Source organism: Palaemon carinicauda, chromosome 10 (assembly GCF_036898095.1).
Source record: "Palaemon carinicauda isolate YSFRI2023 chromosome 10, ASM3689809v2, whole genome shotgun sequence".
Classification (NCBI taxonomy): Eukaryota; Metazoa; Arthropoda; class Malacostraca; order Decapoda; family Palaemonidae; genus Palaemon; species Palaemon carinicauda.
In genome coordinates, this window is record NC_090734.1 from 127,134,004 (window position 1) to 127,160,230 (window position 26,227).

General features: G+C 42.4%; 2 protein-coding genes across 3 annotated transcripts in view; one reads left to right on the plus strand and one right to left on the minus strand.

Moving 5' to 3' along the window:
• Phlpp (PH domain leucine-rich repeat protein phosphatase) overlaps positions 1 to 3,393 on the plus strand; it is a 105,681-nt gene extending 102,288 nt beyond the window's left edge. The window contains exons 17-19 of the mRNA XM_068381164.1: positions 63 to 190; positions 999 to 2,016; positions 2,800 to 3,393. Coding sequence (XP_068237265.1) covers positions 63 to 190; positions 999 to 2,016; positions 2,800 to 3,297 — 1,644 coding nt within the window. The 3' untranslated portion in view covers positions 3,298 to 3,393. The remainder of the gene's footprint in view (positions 1 to 62; positions 191 to 998; positions 2,017 to 2,799) is intronic.
• A 7,504-nt stretch (positions 3,394 to 10,897) lies between these two features.
• The window catches only part of LOC137648732 (uncharacterized), a 54,726-nt gene continuing 39,396 nt past the window's right edge, over positions 10,898 to 26,227 (minus strand). For both annotated transcript variants that reach the window (XM_068381796.1, XM_068381797.1), the window contains exons 2-3: positions 23,001 to 24,475; positions 10,898 to 11,589 (exon numbers count right to left, since the gene is read on the minus strand). In XM_068381796.1, coding sequence (XP_068237897.1) covers positions 11,021 to 11,589; positions 23,001 to 24,426 — 1,995 coding nt within the window. In that variant the 5' untranslated portion in view covers positions 24,427 to 24,475 and the 3' untranslated portion in view covers positions 10,898 to 11,020. The remainder of the gene's footprint in view (positions 11,590 to 23,000; positions 24,476 to 26,227) is intronic.

Below are 26,227 nucleotides of genomic sequence, written 5' to 3' on the forward strand. Positions count from 1 at the left end.
TTCTTGACTCAACGTAAAGTCCACACACTCTGAAGTATACTGTCATTTGTATCTTCTTCCAGATGGAGACAACCAGATGCTATGAGGGATCGAAATGTGTGCTGACTGAAGCTCCATTGATCCCAGATCCACATACAACCGAGCTACACCTGGGACCCAGTCATACAGCAGTTATTATTGCCAGTGCCAGGTAATCAAATCGGACCAAAACTTAACAGTAATTTTTAAAACGTATTTATCTATTAATATTTTTTACTAAATCCAAGAGATAAATATATTTATCTCAAAGCAGCTAGGAAAAAATATTCATGCCGTAATATATATAATCACAGGTTTTAGTACTTCAAAAGTATCAGTACTTTAGTATTTTTCTCAAATTTTTATTTAACGAATGCACATTGTATTCCCAGATAGAGCTGTGTAGAGTAACTGTATGGAACTTAACAATTTTTAACCAATTTCTGAAAAAAAATTCAATTTACAATCCTAATATCAAGGGATGGTAAGATAACCATCATTATTCAAGTGTCCCCCCAAAATTTTAATGACTGAAGTATGCTTTGTATGATGTAAACTAAGATCAAGAATATTGTTGTTACCTTTAAATTCTGTAAATGATGACACAAAAATACTCTAATTAGGTTCTTACTTAATATCTGAAATACTGTATTTCAAAATGTATGCCTTTAATGAGCATGATACAATAGTTTAATTAGTGCACAGAGTTGCATCTCTAGACTATTGCTGGGCTGATTAAAAGTTTTTTTTCATCAAAAGGAAGAAAAATAATATAGAAAGGTAAATTTTGGAGTTTTCCACCAAACTAAAAGCAATACTGTATTGTAATAACTTTTCCCATCCACTTATTATTTAGTCTGATAAGATGACAACGTTCAGTAGTGTTATAGTATTTTTCATTCGTTCCGTTAGACTCAAGACAATCTTATCTGTCAAACAATTCCTAACAAAACCATACTTTACCTCTATTGGTTTTTCAGTTTCTGGGAAGTAATAGACCCTGAGGAAGCTGGAGATGTATGCAGCGAAGTTGCTGAACCAGGTTTAGCTGCTAAAAAGCTACTGGATCTTGCTCAGGCCTATGGTACAAGACAGGCCCTGAGCATCATTGTTGTCCGACTTTTGCCGCCTTCACCGTTACCCCACTTCAACACTCCTATTACCACCAGTTCCAAACTTCACTCCAAGTCTTCACTGAGTGGAAAATGTAGAATAAATCAAGGGAACAATGAATACAAGAAAAGCAATGATTGTGTTGGGAAAAACATACCTGTGAGTTTAGAAAAAAGAAGAAACAGCAATTTGCAAGGTCAAGCCAATAGGAATAACACTGCCCTGGAAATCTCCAATAATAACTTTAGTGAATTTAATGCAAAAAGGAAACACTTATCTGCATACAATATTTCTAAGTGTAAAAGTTATGGATTAGGAATTAGTGATATTAGTGGTAGCTTTTCTAAAACTCATGTAAAAAATAGAATATTGTCAAAATCCACTCCAAACTTAGAAGAGCTTGACAGATCTTCTCCTAGTGGGCAAAGCCAAAGTGACAATAGTGAGCATGATGCAGACATACAGAGGTATCCCAATATCACAACTCGTGAGTCAAATTTAGTAACTAATCAGAGAGAAGTAAGCAAAAGCATTGAAGACCTATATGCAAAACCCCACAGAAGAAAGTGTGACATAACTAAAACAAGTGAAACTGATATGAATTCATATTCAAACCAGAAAATTAACAACAGAAAAGCTGTAACATACTACCATTACCCTCGACCTGATCCAAATATTTCACCACCACAGAATCACCTTACGGATCATCTACTAACAATGGGTCAAATGATACACCCTCCAGGTGTTTTAGCACCACCTGCAGGTTTTGGTGATCCTGAGAGTGATTCTGAAGGTAGTGACAGTGGACTAAGTGGAGTGAGTGCAGGACACATTCATTCCGAACAGAAACATCCAGACGATGACCTAACAGATAGCCCAGAACAGGTAAGCATATTGTTTGATTCCCTGCTCGTCTTTCCTTTTATAAAGACATTGTTCTCTTCACTATCATTATTCCCCATATTGAGGAACATATTACGATAATTTAAGTGTCTATATTAACTATACTTTCTTTTTATTTCCTGAGAGATATCAAAGAAGAGGAGGTGGGAGGAGAGTGACTGCTCCTCACACAACAGTTTTGGGGTACAGTATCTGAAAGTGCATGGATGTAGTATGATAGAGAGTAAAAGATGTGAGATTGGATGTATGTTTTGGAATAGAAGGATGGATATATTAGCCTTACGTGGGACAAAGATAAATGGGAAGGGTGAAGTGATGTTTGCTGAAGTGACAAGTAGAGTGTCTAGAATTGAAACAGAAAGAGCAAGAGATTGTGGCTTTATTCCTGAGTGCATAGATGACGGGTAAAGTAGTGGAATGGAAGGTGTCATCTCGGTTAATGCGGATTTGGGTTAGATTAGGTAGGAAATGTTGAGCTTTGGTTAGTGCGTATGGGACAGGTTATGAGAAAGTGAAGAGAAGAATGAATTCTGGAATGAGGTAACTAAGTGTGTAGAAGGACTGAGTAGAAGAAATATTGCTTACAGAGAGAATCTTTTCTTATAACTGTAATGCAAGTTTATATTTTTCATCAGCATTTCATGATCTACTGTACATAGTGCATGTGACAAGACAGTGAAATGGTATGATTTTGAAAAACCTAAGGAATATTTTCTATGTATAATTTGTTAATAAACTATAACTTTTCAATTGTTTCACCAACAGGTTACGGAAGAGCAATTTAGAAGTTGGGAGTATCTCCTAGCAAGAAATGCTAAACTTCTCTTCATGCGGGAACTGGACACCTTGAGTAGATCAAATTCTAAGGCCAAAAATTTACCCACAGCTTCTGCTCCCGATCTACTCGCTGCAACAGCTGCTGAAACAGAACCTAGCGGGCATTTCCTCCGCAATACAGTTAGAAAATCTCGTCTAGGGAGGGGGACTTTCCGACTTATCCAAAACAAGCTCAGTGCCACAACCAGTAAATTCAGTACCCTACAAAGATTTAGAAGTAATGCCTCCAAACACGAGAGTAATTTCCGTCGATTTGGCAGCCTTCAGAACTTAAAATATTACCAAGAGAACAGACCTCGACCTCCACATTATCCACTAGTGCAGCCAGAATTAGATACGGAGATGCAAGAGAGGACTACGTTGGATTCCCTTGAACTCGAAACAAGGATGCATCACTACTGGCATACAGGTGTTACAAATTTTTAAAGACAAGAGTTGAAAACATGTTGCCAACACAATAAAATGCCAAATTTTGTAAAGATTTCTCTTCCAATGAAAGATAACAGATTATGAAGTAAACAACTGGGTTTTTATTTACAACATTGAAAAATTATTTCTACTTATTCAAACCAGTTTCAACAGTAGTTACAACAACCTTGATTTACATGGAACAATGCTGTCACATTCCAAAAACTTGATTAGGTTAAAAGAGTTAATCTCTCTCTAAAGGGTATTGGATAGTTTGTTAGGTAAATGAGAAGAAATTGGTACATGAATATTGCCTCAAGTGTGAGGAATGACGAGACAAACCACTGAAAGAATTATGATTGATTGAAATATGTTATTTTTATAATAAAATAAATTTTTGAATATACTTACCCGGTGATTATATAAGCTGCAGCTCTGCTGCTCGACAGAAAACTCTACGTTCAAAATCCGCCAGCGATCGCTATGCAGGTAGGGGGTGTACATCAACAGCGCCATCTGTCGTGCAGGTACTCAGTACTCAATGTAAACACAGAACTCAATTTTCTCCTCGGTCCACTGGGTCTCTATTGGGGAGGAAGGGAGGGTCCTTTAATATATAATCACCGGTAAGTATATTCAAAAATTTATTTTATTATAAAAATAACATTTTTCAATATTAAACTTAGCCGGTGATTATATAAGCTGATTCACACCCAGGGGGGTGGGTAGAGACCAGCAATAATTGTTTACATTATTATGAGCTAAGGATTTTTTATTTCATTTTAGCATTTATTCAAAATAACAAACATAAAATAAATAAGTACCTGGTAAGGAAGTCGACTTGAACAATTATTCTGCCTTTTTAAGTACGTCTTCCTTACGGAGCCTCGCGATCCTCTTAGGATGCTGAGCGACCCCTAGGAGCTGAAGTATCAAGGGTTGCAACCCATACTACAGGACCTCATCAAAACCTCTAATCTAGGCGCTTCTCAAGAAAAGAATTTGACCACCCGCCAAATCAACCAGGATGCGAAAGGCTTCTTAGCCTTTCGGACAACCCAAAAACAACAATAAAAAACATTTCAAGAGAAAGATTAAAAAGGTTATGGAATTAGGGGAATGTAGTGGTTGAGCCCTCACTCACTACTGCACTCGCTGCTACGAATGGTCCCAGGGTGTAGCAGTTCTCGTAAAGAGACTGGACATCTTTAAGATAAAAAGACGCGAACACTGACTTGCTTCTCCAATAGGTTGCGTCCATTATACTCTGCAGAGATCTATTTTGTTTAAAGGCCACTGAAGTTGCGACAGCTCTAACTTCATGTGTCCTTACCTTCAGCAAAGCTTGGTCTTCCTCACTCAGATGGGAATGAGCTTCTCGTATCAACAGTCTGATATAATAGGATAAGGCATTCTTTGACATAGGCAAAGAAGGTTTCTTAATAGAACACCATAAAGCTTCTGACTGTCCTCGTAAAGGTTTAGTTCGTCTTAAATAGAACTTAAGAGCTCTAACAGGGCATAAGACTCTTTCTAGTTCATTTCCAACCATATTTGAAAGGCTTGGAATATCGAACGATTTCGGCCAAGGACGAGAAGGTAGCTCGTTTTTGGCTAGAAAACCAAGCTGTAAAGAACATGTAGCCGTTTCAGATGAAAATCCGATGTTCCTGCTGAAGGCGTGAATCTAACTGACTCTTTTAGCTGTGGCCAAGCAAACCAGGAAAAGAGTCTTTAAAGTGAGATCTTTAAAGGAGGCTGATTGTAGCAGCTCGAACCTTTCTGACATAAGGAATCTTAGTACCACGTCTAAATTCCAACCAGGTGTAGCCAAACGACGCTCCTTCGTGGTCTCAAAAGACTTAAGGAGGTCCTGTAGATCTTTGTTGTTGGAAAGATCTAAGCCTCTGTGACGGAAGACTGATGCCAACATGCTTCTGTAACCTTTGATAGTGGGAGCTGAAAGAGATCTTTCTTTCCTCAGGTATAATAGGAAGTCAGCTATTTGGGTTACAGAGGTACTGGTCGAGGATACTGATACTGACTTGCACCAGTTTCGGAAGACTTCCCACTTCGACTGGTAGACTCTAAGAGTGGATGTCCTCCTTGCTCTAGCAATCGCCCTGGCTGCCTCCTTCGAAAAGCCTCTAGCTCTAGAGAGTCTTTCGATAGTCTGAAGGCAGTCAGACGAAGAGCGTGGAGGCCTTGGTGTACCTTCTTTACGTGTGGCTGACGTAGAAGGTCCACCCTTAGAGGAAGAGTTCTGGGAACGTCCACTAGCCATTGAAGTACCTCGGTGAACCATTCTCTCGCGGGCCAGAGGGGAGCAACTAACGTCGACCTTGTCCCTTCGTGAGAGGCGAACTTCTGCAGTACCTTGTTGACAATCTTGAACGGGGGGAATGCATATAGGTCTAGATGTGACCAATCCAGTAGAAAGGCATCTATATGAACTGCTGCTGGGTCCGGGATTGGTGAGCAATATATTGGGAGCCTCTTGGTCATCGAGGTTGCGAAGAGATCTATGGTAGGCTGGCCCCATGTGGCCCACAGTCTCTTGCACACATCCTTGTGTAGGGTCCATTCTGTTGGAATGATTTGTCCCTTCCGACTGAGGCAATCCGCCATGACATTCAAGTTGCCTTGGATGAACCTCGTTACTAGAGAAAGGTTTAGATCTTTTGACCAGGTGAGGAGGTCCCTTGCGATCTCGTACAACGTCATAGAATGGGTCCCTCCTTGCTTGGAGATGTACGCCAAAGCCGTGGTGTTGTCCGAGTTCACCTCCACCACTTTGCCTTGAAGGAGGGACTTGAAGCTTTTCAAGGCCAGATGAACTGCCAGTAGCTCCTTGCAGTTGATATGTAACGTTCTTTGATGCGAGTTCCAAGTTCCCGAGCATTCCCGACCGTCTAATGTCGCACCCCAGCCCGTGTCCGATGCGTCCGAGAAGAGAACGTGGTTGGGGGTCTGAACAGCCAGGGGAAGACCCTCTCTGAGGCTGATACTGTCCTTCCACCAAGTCAGGGACGACTTCATCTTCTCGGAAATGGGGATCGAGACCGCTTCTAGCGTCTTGTCCTTTTTCCAGTAAACAGCTAGGTGAAATTGAAGGGGACGGAGGTGTAGTCTCCCTAACGAAACGAACTGTTCCAGGGATGATAGCGTCCCTATCAGACTCATCCACTGTCTGACTGAACATCGTTCCTTCTTCAGCATGTTCTGGATGCATACCTGGGCTTGACTTGTTCTGGGGGCCGACGGAAAAGCCCGAAAAGCTTGACTGTGAATCTCCATCCCTAAATACACAATAGTTTGGGATGGGACCAGTTGAGACTTTTCCATATTGACCAGGAGACCCAATTCCTTGATCAGATCTAGAGTCCACTTTAGATTCTCCAGACAGCGACGACTGGAAGAGGCTCTTAGAAGCCAGTCGTCCAAATAGAGGGAGGCTCTGATGTCCGCTAAATGAAGGAATTTGGCTATATTCCTCATCAGCCTCGTAAACACAAGAGGAGCTGTGCTTAGGCCAAAGCACAGGGCTTGAAATTGGTAGACAACCTTTTCGTAAACGAACCTCAGAAAAGGTTGGGAGTCTGGGTGGATGGGGACGTGAAAGTATGCGTCCCTTAGGTCTAAAGAGACCATTCAGTCTTCCTTTCTGACCGCTGCTAGAACGGACTTTGTGGTCTCCATGGCGAACGTCTGCTTTGTGACAAAGACATTCAGCGCACTGACGTCTAGCACCGGCCTCCACCCTCCTGTCTTCTTTACCACTAAGAAGAGACGGTTGTAGAAGCCCGGGGATTGATGGTCCCGGACTTTGACTACCGCTCCCTTTTCTAGTAAGAGAGACACCTCCTGCTTCAAAGCTCGTCTCTTGTCTTCCTCTCTGTACCTGGGAGAGAGATCGATGGGACACGTTGCTAGAGGGGGTTTGCGTACAAACGGGATCTTGTACCCTTCTCTGAGCAGCTTCACAGATTGTGCATCTGCGCCTCTTTCCTCCCAGGTCTGCCAGAAGTTCTTGAGTCTGGCTCCCACTGCTGTCTGAAGAAGGAGGCAGTCAGACTCTGCCTTTAAAGGACTTGGTACCTTTCTTCTTCCCACGTCTCCTTTCGGCACGAGCACCTCCTCTGCTGGAGGCTCTGCCACGAAAGGGCGGAATGAATCTGGACGCTGGAGTGTCCATCCTGGGTCTTGACAAGGTAGGCAAAGGGGTGGCTTTGCGGGCAGAGGACGCAACCAGGTCATGGGTGTCCTTCTGAATCAAAGAGGCAGCAATCTCCTTAATCAAGTCCTCTGGAAAAAGGCACTTTGAGAGAGGAGCAAACAGAAGTTCTGATCTCTGACACGGTGTTACTCCAGCTGACAGGAAGGAGCAAAGGTTCTCCTGTTTCTTGAGGACCCCGGATACGAACGAAGCCGCAAGCTCACTAGATCCGTCCCGTATGGCCTTGTCCATGCAGGACATTATGAGCAAGGAAGATTCCTTGTCAGACGGGGAGATCTTCCTGCTCAAAGCTCCCAGACACCAGTCCAAAAAGTTAAAGACCTCGAAGGCTCTAAACACTCCTTTCAACAGATGGTCTAGGTCCGTAGGAGACCAGCATATCTTAGAGCGTCTCATGGCTAGCCTGCGGGGAGAGTCTACCAGGCTTGAGAAGTCGCCCTGGGCAGAGGCAGGAACTCCCAAGCCGAGAACTTCTCCCGTGGCATACCAGACGCTCGATCTGGAAGAGAGTTTCGCAGGGGGAAACGAAAACGTTGTCTTCCCTAGGTCCTTCTTGGACTGCATCCAATCTCCTAAAACTCGTAAAGCTCTCTTGGAAAAGCGGGCGAGGACGAGTTTCGTAAAGGCAGGCGCGGATGACTGCGTACCTGAAGCAAACTCTGACGGAGGGGAGCGTGGAGCCGCAGACACAAACTGGTCCGGATACATCTCTTTGAACAGAGCAAGAACTTTCCTAAAGTCCAAAGAGGGTTGCGTGGTCTTGGGTTCGTCAAGGTCCGTATGTGGGTCATCAATGTGTGCCGCGTCGTCATCATCAGAGAGTCCATCATCTGAGAATTGAGGAGGAAGCGGCAAAGGAGTAGGAATCGGCTGGTCAGCTGAGTCCGGCAGCACGGGTGCACGCGTGACTGAACCGGACGCAACGTCATGGAACTGTTGCCCAGTCTGTGAACTGGCAACAACCATAGCAGCGCGGGGACGCATAGCGTCTACTCCAGACTGTCTAGTCTGATGTGGGCGAGCAGAGGTAACCACACTGGGTTGCGGAGGTTGACGCACCGCGTCAAAACAAAACAACTTAGACTGTTGTTGTATCTCACGAACGTCAACGGAAGGTTCCGTGCGTCGCTGAACGTCAACATGCGGCTGGCAGCGCATGGGTGGCGGGACTCTCTCAGCTGGAGTGCGGCCGAAGGTCGCCTCAGCGTCCACAGGACGCACAACCGTGGGTGGTTGTAGGCTAGAGGTTGGTGCAGCGTCAACCTTCTCCGCACGAAAGTCCTGCATCAAGGACGTTAACTGAGACTGTATGGTCTGCAGCAAAGACCACTTAGGGTCTACAGGAGCAGGTGCGGCAACAGACGGTGTGACTGCCTGATGCGGTACCGCCTTGCCTCTCTTAGGAGGTGAGCAGTCGTCGGAAGACTGCAGCGAGTCCGAACTGACCCAGTGGCTACAACTGGGCCGTTGGACTTGCGCGGAAGGGACCGACTTGCGCTTAAGAGGCCGCGAGACCTTGGTCCATGGTTTCTTACGAGAAACCTCTTCCGCAGACGAGGAATAAATGGGCTCTCTCGTCTTTGTGTGGGTGGGGCGATCTTGGGTAGATACGCCCGAAACCACGGAGGGAACGTCTGTTCGCTGATTAAAGCCTCTCGAACCCTTTGGTCGTACGACATTGCTTCTCCCATGGGCTTGGGAGCTTGCAAGAGGTCCCGGACTGGGAGGACGACAGGCACGAACAGACGAACCCTCAAGCGCAACACTATCCACAACACTATCACTCACTTTATCACTACCCACTGCACTCTTACACTTCAGCTCCTTGACGTCTGCCATGAGCTGGTTGCGGTCACTAGCCAAGGACTCGACTCTCTCACCCAGAGCTTGGATGTCACGCATCATATCTGCCATCGAAGGTTCTTGAGTGCTAGAAGGGGGATCAGGAGCAACCACTACAGGGGAAGGAATAGGTTGTGGGGCATGAGGAGAGGAAAATTCAACGGAGCGAGACGAACTTCTCCTGACTCTATCTCTCTCTAGCCTACGTGTATATTTCTGGAATTCGATAAAATCGAATTCCGAAAGCCCAACGCATTCCTCACATCGATCTTCCAATTGACAGGTTTTATCCCGACAATTGGAACAAACGGTGTGAGGATCGATAGAGGCCTTCGGAAGACGCCTTGAACAGTCCCTAGCATTACACTTCCTGAATTTAGGGACTTGAGAAGGGTCAGCCATTTTGAATTAGTCAAAGGGGAATTCAAAAACTATCCAAAGTCATCAACAAATAATCCGATATCAACAAAAGAATGCAAGGATGTATTGAAGATAAAGCCTGCAAAGCGAAAGCTCAAAACTAGAAATGTGTACTTCACCAAAAAGATGTGAAAACCAATCCAGTTAGCAACAGCGAATTAGTAGGTCTTGCCGGTAGCACGACAGAGAGAAAATTGAGTTCTGTGTTTACATTGAGTACTGAGTACCTGCACGACAGATGGCGCTGTTGATGTACACCCCCTACCTGCATAGCGATCGCTGGCGGATTTTGAACGTAGAGTTTTCTGTCGAGCAGCAGAGCTGCAGCTTATATAATCACCGGCTAAGTTTAATATTGAAAAAAGCATGTTATATATGGTATACTTGTTACCATATGTATCATGTCACTTCAAAAATTTAAAAAATGGATCTAGAAATTAAATAAATTTCTGTGCACAATATACACCTTCTCAAGATACATAAAATACCTCAGTAAATGATTTGCATCAATTCCAAAATATCCTTTAAAATATCCATAGTAAACATGATATCTTCCTACAAATTTTCAAGTGGGTTTTTCCTATAAAAATAATAGCAGAATAAACCATAGTTTAAACGTAAATGCTGATAAGACCCACATCTAAAAAAATTTTAAAGTAATTACCAATGGTTCTTGCTACAAAAAGTAAGCAAAAATTTAGTTTTTCAAAATTGATGTCATAAAACTAATAACAAACAAAAGACAGTTATGATTTCCAACATGTAAAATAACCAGTCTTCAAATCTAAAACTCCCAATATGAGAAAAAGTCTCTAAGTGGTCATTACATAACTACATGAAGAGTAACTATTAAAGATTTCAACTAAACAAATCAATGACCAAGAAGGTACAGTACTTGTAGCAATGCAATTTTACATACAAAATAAAAATTTAAACCAACTACATAATGATATTTGCCTGCTAAATTTCTTTCTTACTGCTCTAATTAAAAGAGGCAAATAAAGTCTTGGATATCATGGAATCACAGGATTTTTTTCTCGGCCAGATGTTCGGCTGGATAATCTTCAAAACTTAAATTATTCATTATTTTCATTAAAAGGAGGAAATGATATAACTATAATTTAACACAATATTTACACCATTTACAAAGTCATTCTTAACATCCTAGTTTTATGATAACATTTTACAACAAAGTCATTTATATGGTCTCTAGTTACACAGAATGATCAGGTAAGAGTAAAATTAGCATTTAGTTACCTTATCTAAGAGTAAGGCTGCTATTGCTCTTGTGTCATTTCCACAATCTTCAAGCTCACTACAAGAAAGAATTTTCATGTCCCATCCACTCTTGCTTAACAATCGTAACTTCAGGCGAATAATTCCTATGGGATCTGAGGATGGTCTTATCAGGAAATGTGGCTCAAGAATTTCAATTGCAACTAAATTATTTGATCTTCCTTCAAGAGCTGAAAGCTGTTCTTTAATGTGATTTCGCTCTACAAATGAGTCGCACGAAGACATAGTTTCGACGGATTTTAAATTGTCAAAATCTACTATTAAATTGGCATAATTTATACTGGGTAACAAAAATTTCAATTTCAGAACATTAGCCCCCAAAATTTCATTAATGCATCTAACACCTTCCATTACCTTCGACAGTCCCGGACGGTGACAAATTTCATCGGACAAAGTTCTCACTGGTAATTCCTCCTGGGAAAGCTGTGGTTTTTCTACAATCAAACCAGGTGCTTCAATTTTCAAAGATTCATAGAGCGTTAGTAAACGTGAGAGCTGCTTGCTCCTCTGATGCCCTGGAAAAATAAATACAAGTAAACATAAATTCTGACAGGCTTCAAAACTATTTCTAAATGTTTAAGTTTTTATGGTACTGTATCACAAAGCCATAAATTCAGTTTAAAAGTCAAAGCAATAGACTATAAAGTATATTTTCATAGGCCTATAAACACACTGTACAGTATGTTTACACACACACCTATAAACACATAACACTTGTGGTTTTACTTAAATTCTAATAAGCTGTAGAAAGCTGTGTCAGTGTGACTTGAAAAATTTATATAATTTGCACACAATGGCATAGATTAAACTAAATAAAACATGTCTACAAAATTTCTCAAAAGGGAAGCATGAAATTACTGAACTGTACCTAGTACTTGATCATATTGAACCTTCTAATATTTTGGCAGGATATAATTCATTATCTTCCTTCCGTCAGTGAAAATAACAAATTTGGAAGTACCGGTAATTCATATTTTTCCGAACTATATGAACGAGTTCTTTACATGGAAGAAGGATACTGTACTGTAACAGTGAATTTGGAATACATTATCATCATCATCTCCTACATTTACTGACGCAAAGGACCTCGATTAGATTTCGCCAGTCGTCCCTATCTTGTGCTTTCAATTCAATGCTTCTCCGTTAATCATCTTGCACTTCATAGTCCTCAGCCATGTAGGCCTGGGTCTTCAAACTCTTCTAGTGCCTTGTGGGGCCCAGCTGAATGTTTGGTGAACTAATCTCTCGGGGAGTGTGAAGAGTATGCCCAAACCTTCTCCATCTACCCCTCATCATGATCCCATTCACATATGGCACTCGTGTAATCTCTCTTATAGTTTTATTTCTAATCCTGTCCTGCCATTTAACTCCCCATATTCTTCGGAGGGCTTTGTTCTCAAATCTACTATATCTATTGGAGATTGTTCCATAGTCATACCAAGACTCATGTCCATTGAGTAACACTGATCTAACTAAATTGATACTGTATGTAGTCTGATTTTTATATGTAATTTCAGGCGATTGGATTTCCAAATTTTACTTAACCTAGCCATTGTCTGATTTGCTCTTTCCAATCTTTTACTAAACTTTAATTCTAACAACCCTGTACTGGAGATCATAGTTCCTAATTACTTGAATAATTCTACCTCTTTAATCCTTTCTCCTTCCAATGATATTCTATCTTCTATTGCATACTCCATTCTCATCACCTCTGTTTTTCTTCTATTCATCTTCAATCCAACCTCGTGTGATATTTCATGCATTCTGGTAAGCAGGCATTGCAAATTCTGTGGTGCTCTGCTAACAATGACAGCATCATCAGGATACTCTAGGTTTGCTAATATCCTACATCCAATCCTTCTCAACCATCTCTGACTGTTCTATGCATTACTAAATCCATGAGGAGGATACAAATCATTGGTGACAACACATTCCATTGGAGTACTCCGCTTTTCACAGGAAATTCACTTGATATGACTCCATTAACATTAACTTCGCAATTGCTATGCTCAGGAACTGACTTAATCAAATTTACATATTCAAGAGGAATTGCATAATAATGCAGGACTCTCCACAAAATTGGCCAGCGCACACTATCAAAAGCTTTTTCATAGTCCACAATTGCCATCAAAAGTAGATTTCTATATTCTACGCATTGCTGTACATGTCTCTAAATGAAAAGTTGGTCAGTGCAACTTCTACCTTTTCTAAATCCATCCTGTTCATCTCTCAGCTTTTCATCAATCTTTCTCTCCAGTCTCTTTAGAATAAGCATACTATACATTTTCATAACAACTGACGTAAGTGTTATGCCTCTGTAATTATTGCAATCAGTAATTATGGCAACTACCAAGAGGCCTTGAACTCAAAAACTCCCGAGGCCAAGACAAAATGAAGAAAGGCCCTGCTTTCCGGATGAATGGAGACTTGAAGATATGAAGCATCCTTCAGATTGATGGAGATCATCCAATCCCCCTGCCTGACTGACGTCATGACTGACTGAACCATCTTCATCTGTAAGCTGGACTTCACCACAAAGGTGTTCAAGGCTGAGGGGTCTATGATAGGGTGCTAGGCACCCAAGACCTTTAGAACTACAAATGTATGAATAAAACCCTGTAAAAGGGGGAGCCAACAACAAGGCATCCTTCTCTACTAGAGCAAGCAACTCCTTCTCCAAGGCCTGCCTAGTGATGGAACTGGGGCATAGCTGTCAAAGCAGAGAGGACGAGCAGAAAAGAGAGGCTTGGAAATGAAAGGGATCTGATAACCAACCCTCAAAATCTCCACAACCCACTCGTCATTCCCTCTCGATTGCCAAGCTGACCAATGGCGAGAGAGCCAGACTCCAAAAGGATAAGCGAGGTAACGACTCCTACTTCCAAAAAAATGGCAACCGCGAGCGGAAGCAAAGGAAAACACCCTAGCCCATCCCTTCCCCTTAACTATACCACCAGACCAAGAGCCCATCCCATGTTTGCTGAGAAAAATGCCAAATGAGGGAGCCAAGGGGACAGAGGTTTGGGAAGAAGGACCAGACGAAGAGGAACCGACAGTAACAGAACTAAACTGCAAGAAAGAGGACAGAGCACATCCAATACTATCATTCTGTTTCACCTCCTCAGCGAAGAGGAGGAAGATCAAAAGAGAAGACATGAAACAAGGCCTTCTTAACTTCCAAAGAGAGATCATCTTAATGTTCCGATAGCACATCAGCCTGGACAGTCTTGTCAAACAAGGACTCAAAGAAGGGAGAAGCAGCCAAGAGACGAGACCTCTGACACTCAAAAGTCGAGAAAGGAAGAAGAGACCAACGACTAACATCTCAAAGAGATGATAAAGGCCTGCAAACTAGCAGCAAGGGTGTTCTGATAAAGAGGCCCCCAAAATCGAGGAGCAGAAATTCTCAAATAAAGGGGCGTCAGGAGGGACAAACCCAGAATCCTTAATATATCTCAAAAGGCCTCCCATGAGCCACATATTTAAAGACTAAACCTCCTGTAATGAGCAGAGAATGGACTCCATAGCCACCAAGTCATTCCCGGGAACAGGGACTGTGCAAATTCAGGATTTGGCATGGGAGGTCTAACTAAGGAGGAGTCATCTGACACCAGGTAGGCACCTCGACAGAGCTTTTGCCGAGCTCTGTAAAAGTCGAGCTTGACTCACTGGGCTAGTTAATCTCTTCCTTTTAATAATAATAATAATAATCAACGGCATTTAAGGGGGAAGAAAATCTCTTCTTCCCTTCATCAATCACCTTGGAAACCTTGGCTGATATATCAGCCCTAACTTGAACAAACCTCAGGGCAAAGGGAAAATGCAACAGGTCGTGCAACTGAGAAGGACCTTAGGGAAGACACCTTCTGTGAGACACTGAGGATGAGGACAGGCCTGATCTTTAGACTAAGCTTGAGGGAGAAACCCTAAGATTAAGTCAATTTATAAAACTCTATGTTCTGTTCCTCGTTAAGTGGATAAACAGGCTCCGAGAACCTATCATCATCAACTTTATCATCCTGATTAGACCAGTAACACAGCCCATAACTGACACACCTCGCTAACCCAACCCTGATATATACTTGTCCTAGGCTTGGTGCCTACACCCAACACCCCTACCCTCACTATACAGTAGTGCTCTACTGCACTGTTACGAGATCACAAGGGGACACATTGGGTAATTTATCGTCAGACCACTAAGGGATAGTTTTCCCTTGGGGCTACACCACGTCGGGGTTCACAAGACACGGGATTTATCATACCCTTACACTGGATACAGTCAACAGTTACCTGACGAGGAGCTGAAAGAGAATCCATAAGGTTATCCAATATACTTATAAAGGCAAATTCTAAATGCTCTAGTTAATTTACTAAATTTAACTGAAATATCTTAAATTAAATTCTGCTGTAAAGACTCCAGTTTCTGGCCTCAACTTGCTTCTAGAGAATTTAACCTGGACTCCACATAAGAAGACTATAGGAATAACCCTTAGATTTGTGGGTGACAAATCAGGATGGGAATAGCCTGTAACAGGTTGAAGAGTTACAACCCAAGGTACACAATTCAAGGAAACTTTCAGTCAACACAAATCACAACAGGGGGATAAATCACATAAGTTACTTCTGCAATTAGAACAATCATGTGGATCATATGCCCTGCAGCTCATCCGTCTCACACAAGGACAGCTCCTGAATGGATTCGAAGTAGGGATTGCAGGTGAATCCTGAGACTCCATCATTATGAAGAAAGAGCTGGGTTGCAAAAAATTACCCAAATCAATGACAATCCCACAAGGTTATAATGAAAACAACACTAAAACAGGTAATTGGTTGAATAATAAGAAAGAACAATCACACAGAACAATAAAAGAACTTGTAGGCAAAAATGGTAATGAAAATTCAAAAGAGCGATCCCGCTGTTAACAGCTGAATGTCAAGGTGAGTGGACAGCTGGTTCAGTTGGCAGTGTTGCCAACAGGGGAATTGAATAGAAGATAGCAGGCTTGCCAATGATTAAAAATGTTATTTTGATAATAAAATAAATTTTTGAATATACTTACCCGGTGATTATAATAGCTGCAACTCTGTTGCTTGACAGAAAAACTCTACGGAAAAATTCGCCAGCGATCGCTACACAGGTAGGGGGTGTACTCAACAGCGCCATCTGTCGTTCAGATACCCAGTACTCATTGTAAACAAAGAACTCAATTTTCTCCTCGGTCCACTGTGTCTCTATTGGGGAGGAAGGGAGGGTCCTTTAATTTATAATCACCGGGTAAGTATATTCAAAAATTTATTTTATTATCAAAATAACATTTTTCAATATTTAACTTAGCCGGTGATTATAATAGCTGATTCACACCCAGGGGGGTGGGTAGAGACCAGCAAAATATGTTTACATCATATGAGCTAAGAATTTTTATTTCATTTTAGAAGTTATCAAAATAACTAAACAAAATAAATAGGTACCTGGTAAGGAAGTCGACTTGAACAATTACTCTGCCTTTTTAAGTACGTCTTCCTTACGGAGCCTCGCGATCCTCTTAGGATGCTGAGCGACCCCTAGGAGCTGAAGTATCAACGGTTGCAACCCATACAACAGGACCTCATCAAAACCTCTAATCTAGGCGCTTCTCAAGAAATGACTTTGACCACCCGCCAAATCAATTAGGATGCGAAAGGCTTCTTAGCCTTCCGGACAACCCAAAAACAACAATAAAAACATTTCAAGAGAAAGATTAAAAAGGTTATGGAATTAGGGAATTGTAGTGGTTGAGCCCTCACCCACTACTGCACTCGCTGCTACGAATGGTCCCAGAGTGTAGCAGTTCTTGTAAAGAGACTGGACATCCTTAAGATAAAAAGACGCGAACACTGACTTGCTTTTCCAATAGGTTGCGTCGATTATACTTCGCAGAGATCTATTTTGTTTAAAGGCCACGGAAGTTGCGACAGCTCTAACTTCGTGTGTCCTTACCTTCAGCAAAGCTTGGTCTTCCTCATTCAGATGGGAATGAGCTTCTCGTATTAACAGTCTGATAAAATAGGATAAAGCATTCTTTGACATAGGCAAAGATGGTTTCTTAACTGAACACCATAAAGCTTCAGACAGGCCTCGTAAAGGTTTAGTTCGTTTTAAATAGAACTTAAGAGCTCTTACAGGGCATAAGACTCTTTCTAGTTCATTTCCAACCATACGATAAGCTTGGAATATCGAACGATTTTGGCCAAGGTCGAGAAGGCAGCTCGTTTTTGGCTAGAAAACCAAGTTGTAGAGAACATGTAGCCGTTTCAGATGAGAATCCGATGTTCTTGCTGAAGGCATGAATCTCACTGACTCTTTTAGCTGTGGCTAAGCATACCAGGAAAAGAGTCTTTAAGGTGAGATCTTTCAGGGAGGCTGATTGTAGCGGCTCGAACCTGTCTGACATAAGGAATCTTAGTACCACGTCTAAATTCCAACCAGGTGTAACCAAACGACGCTCCTTCGTGGTCTCAAAAGACTTAAGGAGGTCCTGTAGATCTTTCTTGTTGGAAAGATCTAAGCCTCTGTGACGGAAGACTGATGCCAACATGCTTCTGTAACCCTTGATAGTGGGAGCTGAAAGAGATCGTTCTTTCCTCAGATATAAGAGGAAGTCAGCTATTTGAGTTACAGAGGTACTGGTCGAGGATACGGATACTGACTTGCACCAGTTTCGGAAGATTTCCCACTTCGATTGGTAGACTCTAAGGGTGGATGTTCTCCTTGCTCTAGCAATCGCTCTGGCTGCCTCCTTCGAAAAGCCTCTAGCTCTCGAGAGTCTTTCGATAGTCTGAAGGCAGTCAGACGAAGAGCGTGGAGGCCTTGGTGTACCTTCTTTACGTGTGGCTGACGTAGAAGGTCCACCCTTAGGGGAAGTGTTCTGGGAACGTCTACTAGCCATCGAAGTACCTCGGTGAACCATTCTCTCGCGGGCCAGAGGGGAGCAACTAGCGTCAACCTTGTCCCTTCGTGAGAGGCGAACTTCTGCAGTACCTTGTTGACAATCTTGAACGGAGGGAATGCATATAGATCTAGATGTGACCAATCTAGGAGAAAGGCATCTATATGAACTGCTGCTGGGTCCGGGATTGGTGAGCAAAATATTGGGAGCCTCTTGGTCATCGAGGTTGCGAAGAGATCTATGGTTGGCTGGCCCCAGGTGGCCCAAAGTCTCTTGCATACATCCTTGTGGAGGGTCCATTCTGTTGGAATTATTTGTCCCTTCCGACTGAGACAATCTGCCATGACATTCAAGTTGCCTTGGATGAACCTCGTTACTAGTGATATGTTTAGACCTTTTGACCAGGTGAGGAGGTCCCTTGCGATCTCGTACAACGTCAGAGAGTAGGTCCCTCCTTGCTTGGAGATGTACGCCAAAGCCGTGGTGTTGTCCGAGTTCACCTCCACCACTTTGCCTTGAAGGAGAGACCTGAAGCTTTTCCAGGCCAGACGTACTGCCAGTAGCTCCTTGCAGTTGAAATGCATTGTCCTTTGACTCGAGTTCCATATTCCCGAGCATTCCCGACCGTCTAATGTCGCACCCCAGCCTACGTCCGATGCGTCCGAGAAGAGAACGTGGTTGGGAGTCTGAACAGCCAGGGGAAGACAAGACTTTATCTTTCCGGAAACCGGGATCGAGACCGCTTCTAGCGTCTTGTCCTTTTTCCAGTGAAAAGCTAGATGGTATTGAAGAGGACGGAGGTGGGGTCTTCCTAGTGACACAAATTGATCCACGGATGACAGCGTCCCTACCAGACTCATCCACAGCCTGACTGAGCAGCGTTCCTTCTTCAGCATCTTCTGGATGGATAGCAGGGCTGGGGGCTGATCGTCTTGTTGTTCAGCAACGTCCTCATCAGAGGGTTCCTCATCCGAAACTGATGAGGAAACGGCAACGGAGTGGGCAACGTCTGGCTCGCTGAATCCGGTCGCACTGGTGGATGCGTGACGGAGCCGGACGCAATATCATGGAACTGCTGCACAGTCTGTGAATTGTCAACAACCATGGGTGCGCGAGGAAGCACAGCGTCAACCCGAGACTGTCTAGACCGTCTGGGTTGTGCAGTCAACACCCTACCGGGTTGCTGAGGTTGACGCACTGCGTCAAAACAAGTCACCTTTGCTGGTTGTTGAACGTCCTGAACGTCAACAACCACCTCCGAGCGTCGCTTAACGTCAACGTGCGGCTGGCAACCCACACTGGGTCGCATCGGTGGAGGAACCACCTCAACTGGCAGACGCGAGTAGGTTACCTCAGCGTCAACAGGGCGCACAACCGACCGGTTGGAAGGTTGTTGGCCGGAAGGTTGTTGGCCAGAAGGTTCTTCTCCGCATTTAAGTCCTCTATCAAGGACGCAAGCTTGGACTGCATGTCTTGCAGCAAAGCCCATTTAGGGTCTACGGGAGCAGGTGTGGCAACAGACGGGGTTAGCGACTGAGGCGGAACCGTTTACCATCCCTGAAAGCCTTGTTATGCGTGACATAATAGTACAGCAAAACTTCAAAGGCTCGACAACAGCTGTGAAGTTGACCTGTAAACAACTTGGAGCGTCTCCTGGCTAGGCGCCAGGGAGAGTCTACCAGAATTGAGAAGTCTATCTGGGCAGAGGCATGAACTCCCAAGCCGAGAACTTCTCTCGTGTCATATCAGACTCTCGCTCTATAAACCAGTTTAAAAGAAGGGAAAGCAAAGGCTGTATCCCCCAAACTCCTCCTGGTAAACAACCAGTCGCCTAGCCAACGTAACGCTCTCTAGGAGCGCGAGAGAGCACTAGCTTAAAAACAACGGCTTCAAAGTAGCTAGGCCTAGTGAAAGCTCTGACGTTTAGGCGAACGAGGAGCAGCAGTTACAAAAAGATCCGGACGAAGATCCTTAAAAAAATCATCATGATTTAATTAAAGTCCATAGGAGGCTAAGCAGCTTTAGGCTCCTCTCCATCTGACAGAGTCCTCAAGGGAATATCAGTAGGAGGGAGAACAGCAACTTCCTCATCTACAGGAACCTTGTCCGATAAAAGCTGAGTCTCTCACTGGTGCATTAGTAGCGGACCAGAACGCAACGTCATGTAACTGCTTGACAGTCTGTGAACTGTCAACAACTGAACTGTCAACCACAACAGGTGCGTGAGGACGCACAGCGTCCACTCGAGACTGCTTTGACTGCCTAGACTGAGCAGTCAAAACAACTCTAGAATGCGGAGGTTGACGCACAGCGTCAAAACAAGTCAACTCCGATTGATAGTGAACGTCTTGAACGTCAACAGGAGCATCAGCCAGTGGCCTAACGTCCAAATGCGGCTGAAAAACCACACGAGACCGCATCGAGTGTGGTTCTAAACAACCTGACTGACGTGACTAAGCTACGCCAACGTCAACAGTAAGCACAAAGGAACGTTAGGTTGGCTGAAAGCCAGGATATCGATGAGATAAACGGCTAGACTCAACTGACTAATCGGCAGAATAGTCTTCCATAAGGGAGGCAAGCATATACTGCATGTTTTGCCATACAACCCCTTAAGGATCAACGGAAATGGTTGTGGTAATAGACGAGGGTAACGTCTGTGACCGCAACACTTTGCCTACAAAAAAAAAAGACTCTCGGAGTCTGTGTTACGCTTTTGTTAGGCGGCGAGCAGTTATCCGATGACTGCATAGGGTCAGAGCTGTCCTAATGGCTGTAACCAGGACGCTGGACCTGTCCTGAAAGGACTGACTTTCGCTTAAGGGCTTCGAAACCTTGTGACAGGTTTCTTATGCGAAAAGCCTACGGATGGCGAGGAGAAACAACGTCTCTCTCGTCTTATGGTAGGGGAGATCTTGGTAAGATACACCCGATACCATAGAGGGAAAACGTCTGTTCGTTGGTCAAGGCCTCTCGAACCCATAAGTCGTTTGACATTACTTCTCCCCTGGGCTTGGGAGCTTGTAAGAGGTCCCGGACTAGGTGAACGACAGGCACGAACAGACGAACCCTCGGACGCAACACTGTAACACTTTGCGCCTCGGACGCAACACTGTAACACTTTGTGCATATCACTTTATCACTTCGATTTTCTGTTTTGCACTTATTTCTACCTGAAACACGCAATTCTACCCTTCATTAAAAGGTAGTAATTGCGAAATTAGTCGTATAATGCAAGCTCATAATACCAGCAAAAAACAGAAAACATATTAAGATAAAAAGAAAAATCAGTGGCTGGGAAAGAGACTAAACACTAGTTCATATAACTACGTTTTCAATCTCTCACCGCACATAGCCTGGGGACGAGAATAAAAACCTAAAAACGTTTTATCCTTCCTCCCCGTACAGCGACTAGGGACGTGAGTAACACGAGAACAACGTTACCCGCTTGAACGGAAGGTTTTCTCTCCTCTCTCTCCCTCCGTCTCTATCTCTCTCTCTTTTTCTCTCTTGATTTCGCACCTAAGAGAAGAGCCCAATTATATATCGTCAAAAAAACATGTTATTTGACTAAAGGAAAAAACTGAAAGGTTTTTCAAATAAAAAGTTCCTTTAAATTAGAATTTAAAACATTTAAGCTAAGAAAGAATGAACAAAACGTCAGAATCGATTTACTCTTACTGCAAAGTGAAACCGTGATACACTCTCTCTCTATCGTAACGATAGAGCGCATGTTGAACGTCCTGAACGTCAACAACTGCGTAGCATAAAAAACTAAACGTTAGTTCATCTTTGAAAACAGTACGAAGACTATCAAAGAAATTCTTTCATAAAATATTACATTTAAAAAGTTTTAAATCCTTAGCTCTTTAAAAGCTAAAGACGATATAAAGGGCTCAACGTTGATTAACTTCGGTTTCCAAGTTAGGACCGCCTACTCTCAGGAAAGGTCTATATAAACAAAGCATTAAAATTTATTTTATATGTTTATAAAAAATGGAAAGTTAATCGAAGAGGCCTAATAAAGGCGGAGAGATATAAAATATAATTACTAAAAGCCTAAACACACTTCCGTTTAAGGGAAGGGTCGGCCATTTAAAAGTGAAAGAAAGTCCATACTCTCTTTGTCACCATAATTAAATCTATCCAAAACGAGTTCAAGTTTTAAGATGAAGATAAAACACCTGCATAGCGAAAGCTCAAAACTAGAATAGTGTACTTCACCAAATAGTTGTGAAAACAAATCCAGTTAGCAACAGCGAATTAGTAGGTCTTGCCGGTAGCCCGACAGAGAGAAAATTGAGTTCTTTGTTTACAATGAGTACTGGGTATCTGAACGACAGATGGCGCTGTTGAGTACACCCCCTACCTGTGTAGCGATCGCTGGCGAATTTTTCCGTAGAGTTTTTCTGTCGAGCAACACAGTTGCAGCTATTATAATCACCGGCTAAGTTAAATATTGAAAAATATAATTACTAAAAGCCTAAACACACTTCAGTCTAAGGGAAGGGTCGGCCATTTAAAAGTGAAAGAAAGTCCATACTCTCTTTGTCACCATAATTAAATCTATCCAAAACGAGTTCAAGTTTTAAGATGAAGATAAAACACCTGCATAGCGAAAGCTCAAAACTAGAATAGTGTACTTCACCAAATAGTTGTGAAAACAAATCCAGTTAGCAACAGCGAATTAGTAGGTCTTGCCGGTAGCCCGACAGAGATAAAATTGAGTTCTTTGTTTACAATGAGTACTGGGTATCTGAACGACAGATGGCGCTGTTGAGTACACCCCCTACCTGTGTAGCGATCGCTGGCGAATTTTTCCGTAGAGTTTTTCTGTCGAGCAACAGAGTTGCAGCTATTATAATCACCGGCTAAGTTAAATATTGAAAATTTGGGTGGTTTCTGGAGATTTAGGGCTAGGTAAATTATCCTAAGGTAATGTTTATAAATAGAAAATTAAGCATATCAGAAAGAGAAACTAAAATAAATCCATCTCTTACCTTTAAGTCCCGTAATTCGTGCAGGCATGAATGCATTCTTGATGAGATCCTTCGCATAATGACCACATATCACTAATGAGAGGAGTGAATCTGAGAAATGATGATCATTTGTCATTTGTGATAAATGAATAACTGACAGGCACTTCTCAATCAACGTATAAAGCTGTGGATGGCAGTCATGACCAGTGTGACTAAAACACCAAAGTAAGCGGGATACGTCCCTTATGCGTACTTGGGAGGTTTGATCTTTCAGGAACTCCAAAGCTATTTTCTCTAATTTGGAGAATAACTCCTTATCATAAATTCTGTTGCTTGCATAAAAGGCAAGAATATGAGGAATGACTTGAAAAGTAAGAGGAACTTGACTATTCTTACAAATATATTCCCTCAATGTGTGGAAGAATTCTTCATCCTCGTATTTTGCTGTTCGTAAAACCTTAATCATGGACACAAAGGCGTAGGAATCTAAATCACTCATAACGCGTGGATCTTCCATCCTTTTCAGGAGATGCTGAACAGTCTGCTGCACCAAAGGAGTTGACCTATTTAGGCTTACACCTGACTTGAATATCCCAGAAAGTGCAATACCTGCATCACAAAATGATAAATCTCTGAACTTAGGTTCTAGTTTCTGAATAATATCAATAATAAATTCCTGGGAAAGTCTTTTTTTCTTACCAAGTCCTACATAGTAAAGAACCTGGACTAATTCATGAGGGTCAGCTGAACTTGAATAAGTCTCAAATAAGGATACAAATTCCTCATACTCTTTCCTCTTGTACACACCATTTCCATATAATAGCAAGAGAATGTCAAATAGCTGTAGAATTTCAGAAAAATCTGACTCCATTGCCTTCACTTCACACTGATTTGCTAAGCTCCCTCTAATGCTCCCCAAATATCCAATTTTCTGGTACCTGAGTTCTCTTACTAACACAGCAAGATGTCGCAGCTCTTGCACGTTCATGGACTTTATAGAACTCATCACTTTATTTTGGACATTTTTCATTAAGGCTTTATTCGCAATTATATCTTGCATCACAAAGAGCCCAGAGGAGGCATAAAGGGAAAACAACTGTAGGACTTCACTGACTTTGACTTCGGGATTATGACCAATGAATAACAAAGTCTTCTCGATGGCATATTTCATGTCAGTGACATTGCTTGATGGGAACTGCTTTTCTTGCTGAGGTTGTGATGTTATATATTCTGAGACCTCTCTTATATGCTCAAGAACTTTATAACTTAGCGTATTCTCCTCCGAAACCATTGTTTTAGTTCCATAACAGTACAAAGGAACAAAATTTGTTTTCTTTAACACTAACAATTGAGAGGAATAATTACTTTCTGGTTTAAACACATTACATGTATACAAATATTTCCCACAATAGCGCCTTTTCAAAACCTGCGTTACAGTCCTCAACATCTTGACAGTGCACTCTTGAAAATTTTTATCTAGCTTCTTTACATATGTCCTGGAATTAAAAAATAAAACAAATTATAATATTACTATTTTGAGGAACAATTATCTAGACCAGTTAAAATCTATATACAGTACTACATTAAAGCTGAAATCCATAAAATGTTATTTTTATAATAAAATAAATTTTTGAATATACTTACCCGGTGATTATATAAGCTGCAGCTCTGCTGCTCGACAGAAAACTCTACGTTAAAAATCCGCCAGCGATCGCTATGCAGGTAGGGGGTGTACTTCAACAGCGCCATCTGTCGAGCAGGTACTCAGTACTCATTGTAAACAAAGAACTCAATTTTCTCCTCGGTCCACTGCGTCTCTATTGGGGAGGAAGGGAGGGTCCTTTAATATATAATCACCGGGTAAGTATATTCAAAAATTTATTTTATTATAAAAATAAAATTTTTCAATATTTAACTTAGCCGGTGATTATATAAGCTGATTCACACCCAGGGGGGTGGGTAGAGACCAGCAATAAATGTTTACATTATTATGAGCTAAGGATTTTTTATTTCATTTTAGCAGTTATCAAAATAACAAACATAAAATAAATAAGTACCTGGTAAGGAAGTCGACTTGAACAATTACTCTGCCTTTTTAAGTACGTCTTCCTTACGGAGCCTCGCGATCCTCTTAGGATGCTGAGCGACCCCTAGGAGCTGAAGTATCAAGGGTTGCAACCCATACTACAGGACCTCATCAAAACCTCTAATCTAGGCGCTTCTCAAGAAAAGAATTTGACCACCCGCCAAATCAACCAGGATGCGAAAGGCTTCTTAGCCTTCCGGACAACCCAAAAACAACAATAAAAACATTTCAAGAGAAAGATTAAAAAGGTTATGGAATTAGGGGAATGTAGTGGTTGAGCCCTCACCCACTACTGCACTCGCTGCTACGAATGGTCCCAGGGTGTAGCAGTTCTCGTAAAGAGACTGGACATCTTTAAGATAAAAAGACGCGAACACTGACTTGCTTCTCCAATAGGTTGCGTCCATTATACTTCGCAGAGATCTATTTTGTTTAAAGGCCACTGAAGTTGCGACAGCTCTAACTTCATGTGTCCTTACCTTCAGCAAAGCTTGGTCTTCCTCACTCAGATGGGAATGAGCTTCTCGTATTAACAGTCTGATAAAATAGGATAAGGCATTCTTTGACATAGGCAAAGATGGTTTCTTAACAGAACACCATAAAGCTTCTGACTGTCCTCGTAAAGGTTTAGTTCGTCTTAAATAGAACTTAAGAGCTCTAACAGGGCATAAGACTCTTTCTAGTTCATTTCCAACCATATTTGATAGGCTTGGAATATCGAACGATTTCGGCCAAGGACGAGAAGGTAGCTCGTTTTTGGCTAGAAAACCAAGCTGTAAAGAACATGTAGCCGTTTCAGATGAAAATCCGATGTTCCTGCTGAAGGCGTGAATCTCACTGACTCTTTTAGCTGTGGCTAAGCAAACCAGGAAAAGAGTCTTTAAAGTGAGATCTTTAAAGAAGGCTGATTGTAGTGGCTCGAACCTTTCTGACATAAGGAATCTTAGTACCACGTCTAAATTCCAACCAGGTGTAGCCAAACGACGCTCCTTCGTGGTCTCAAAAGACTTAAGGAGGTCCTGTAGATCTTTGTTGTTGGAAAGATCTAAGCCTCTGTGACGGAAGACTGATGCCAACATGCTTCTGTAACCCTTGATAGTGGGAGCTGAAAGAGATCTTTCTTTCCTCAGGTATAAAAGGAAGTCAGCTATTTGAGTTACAG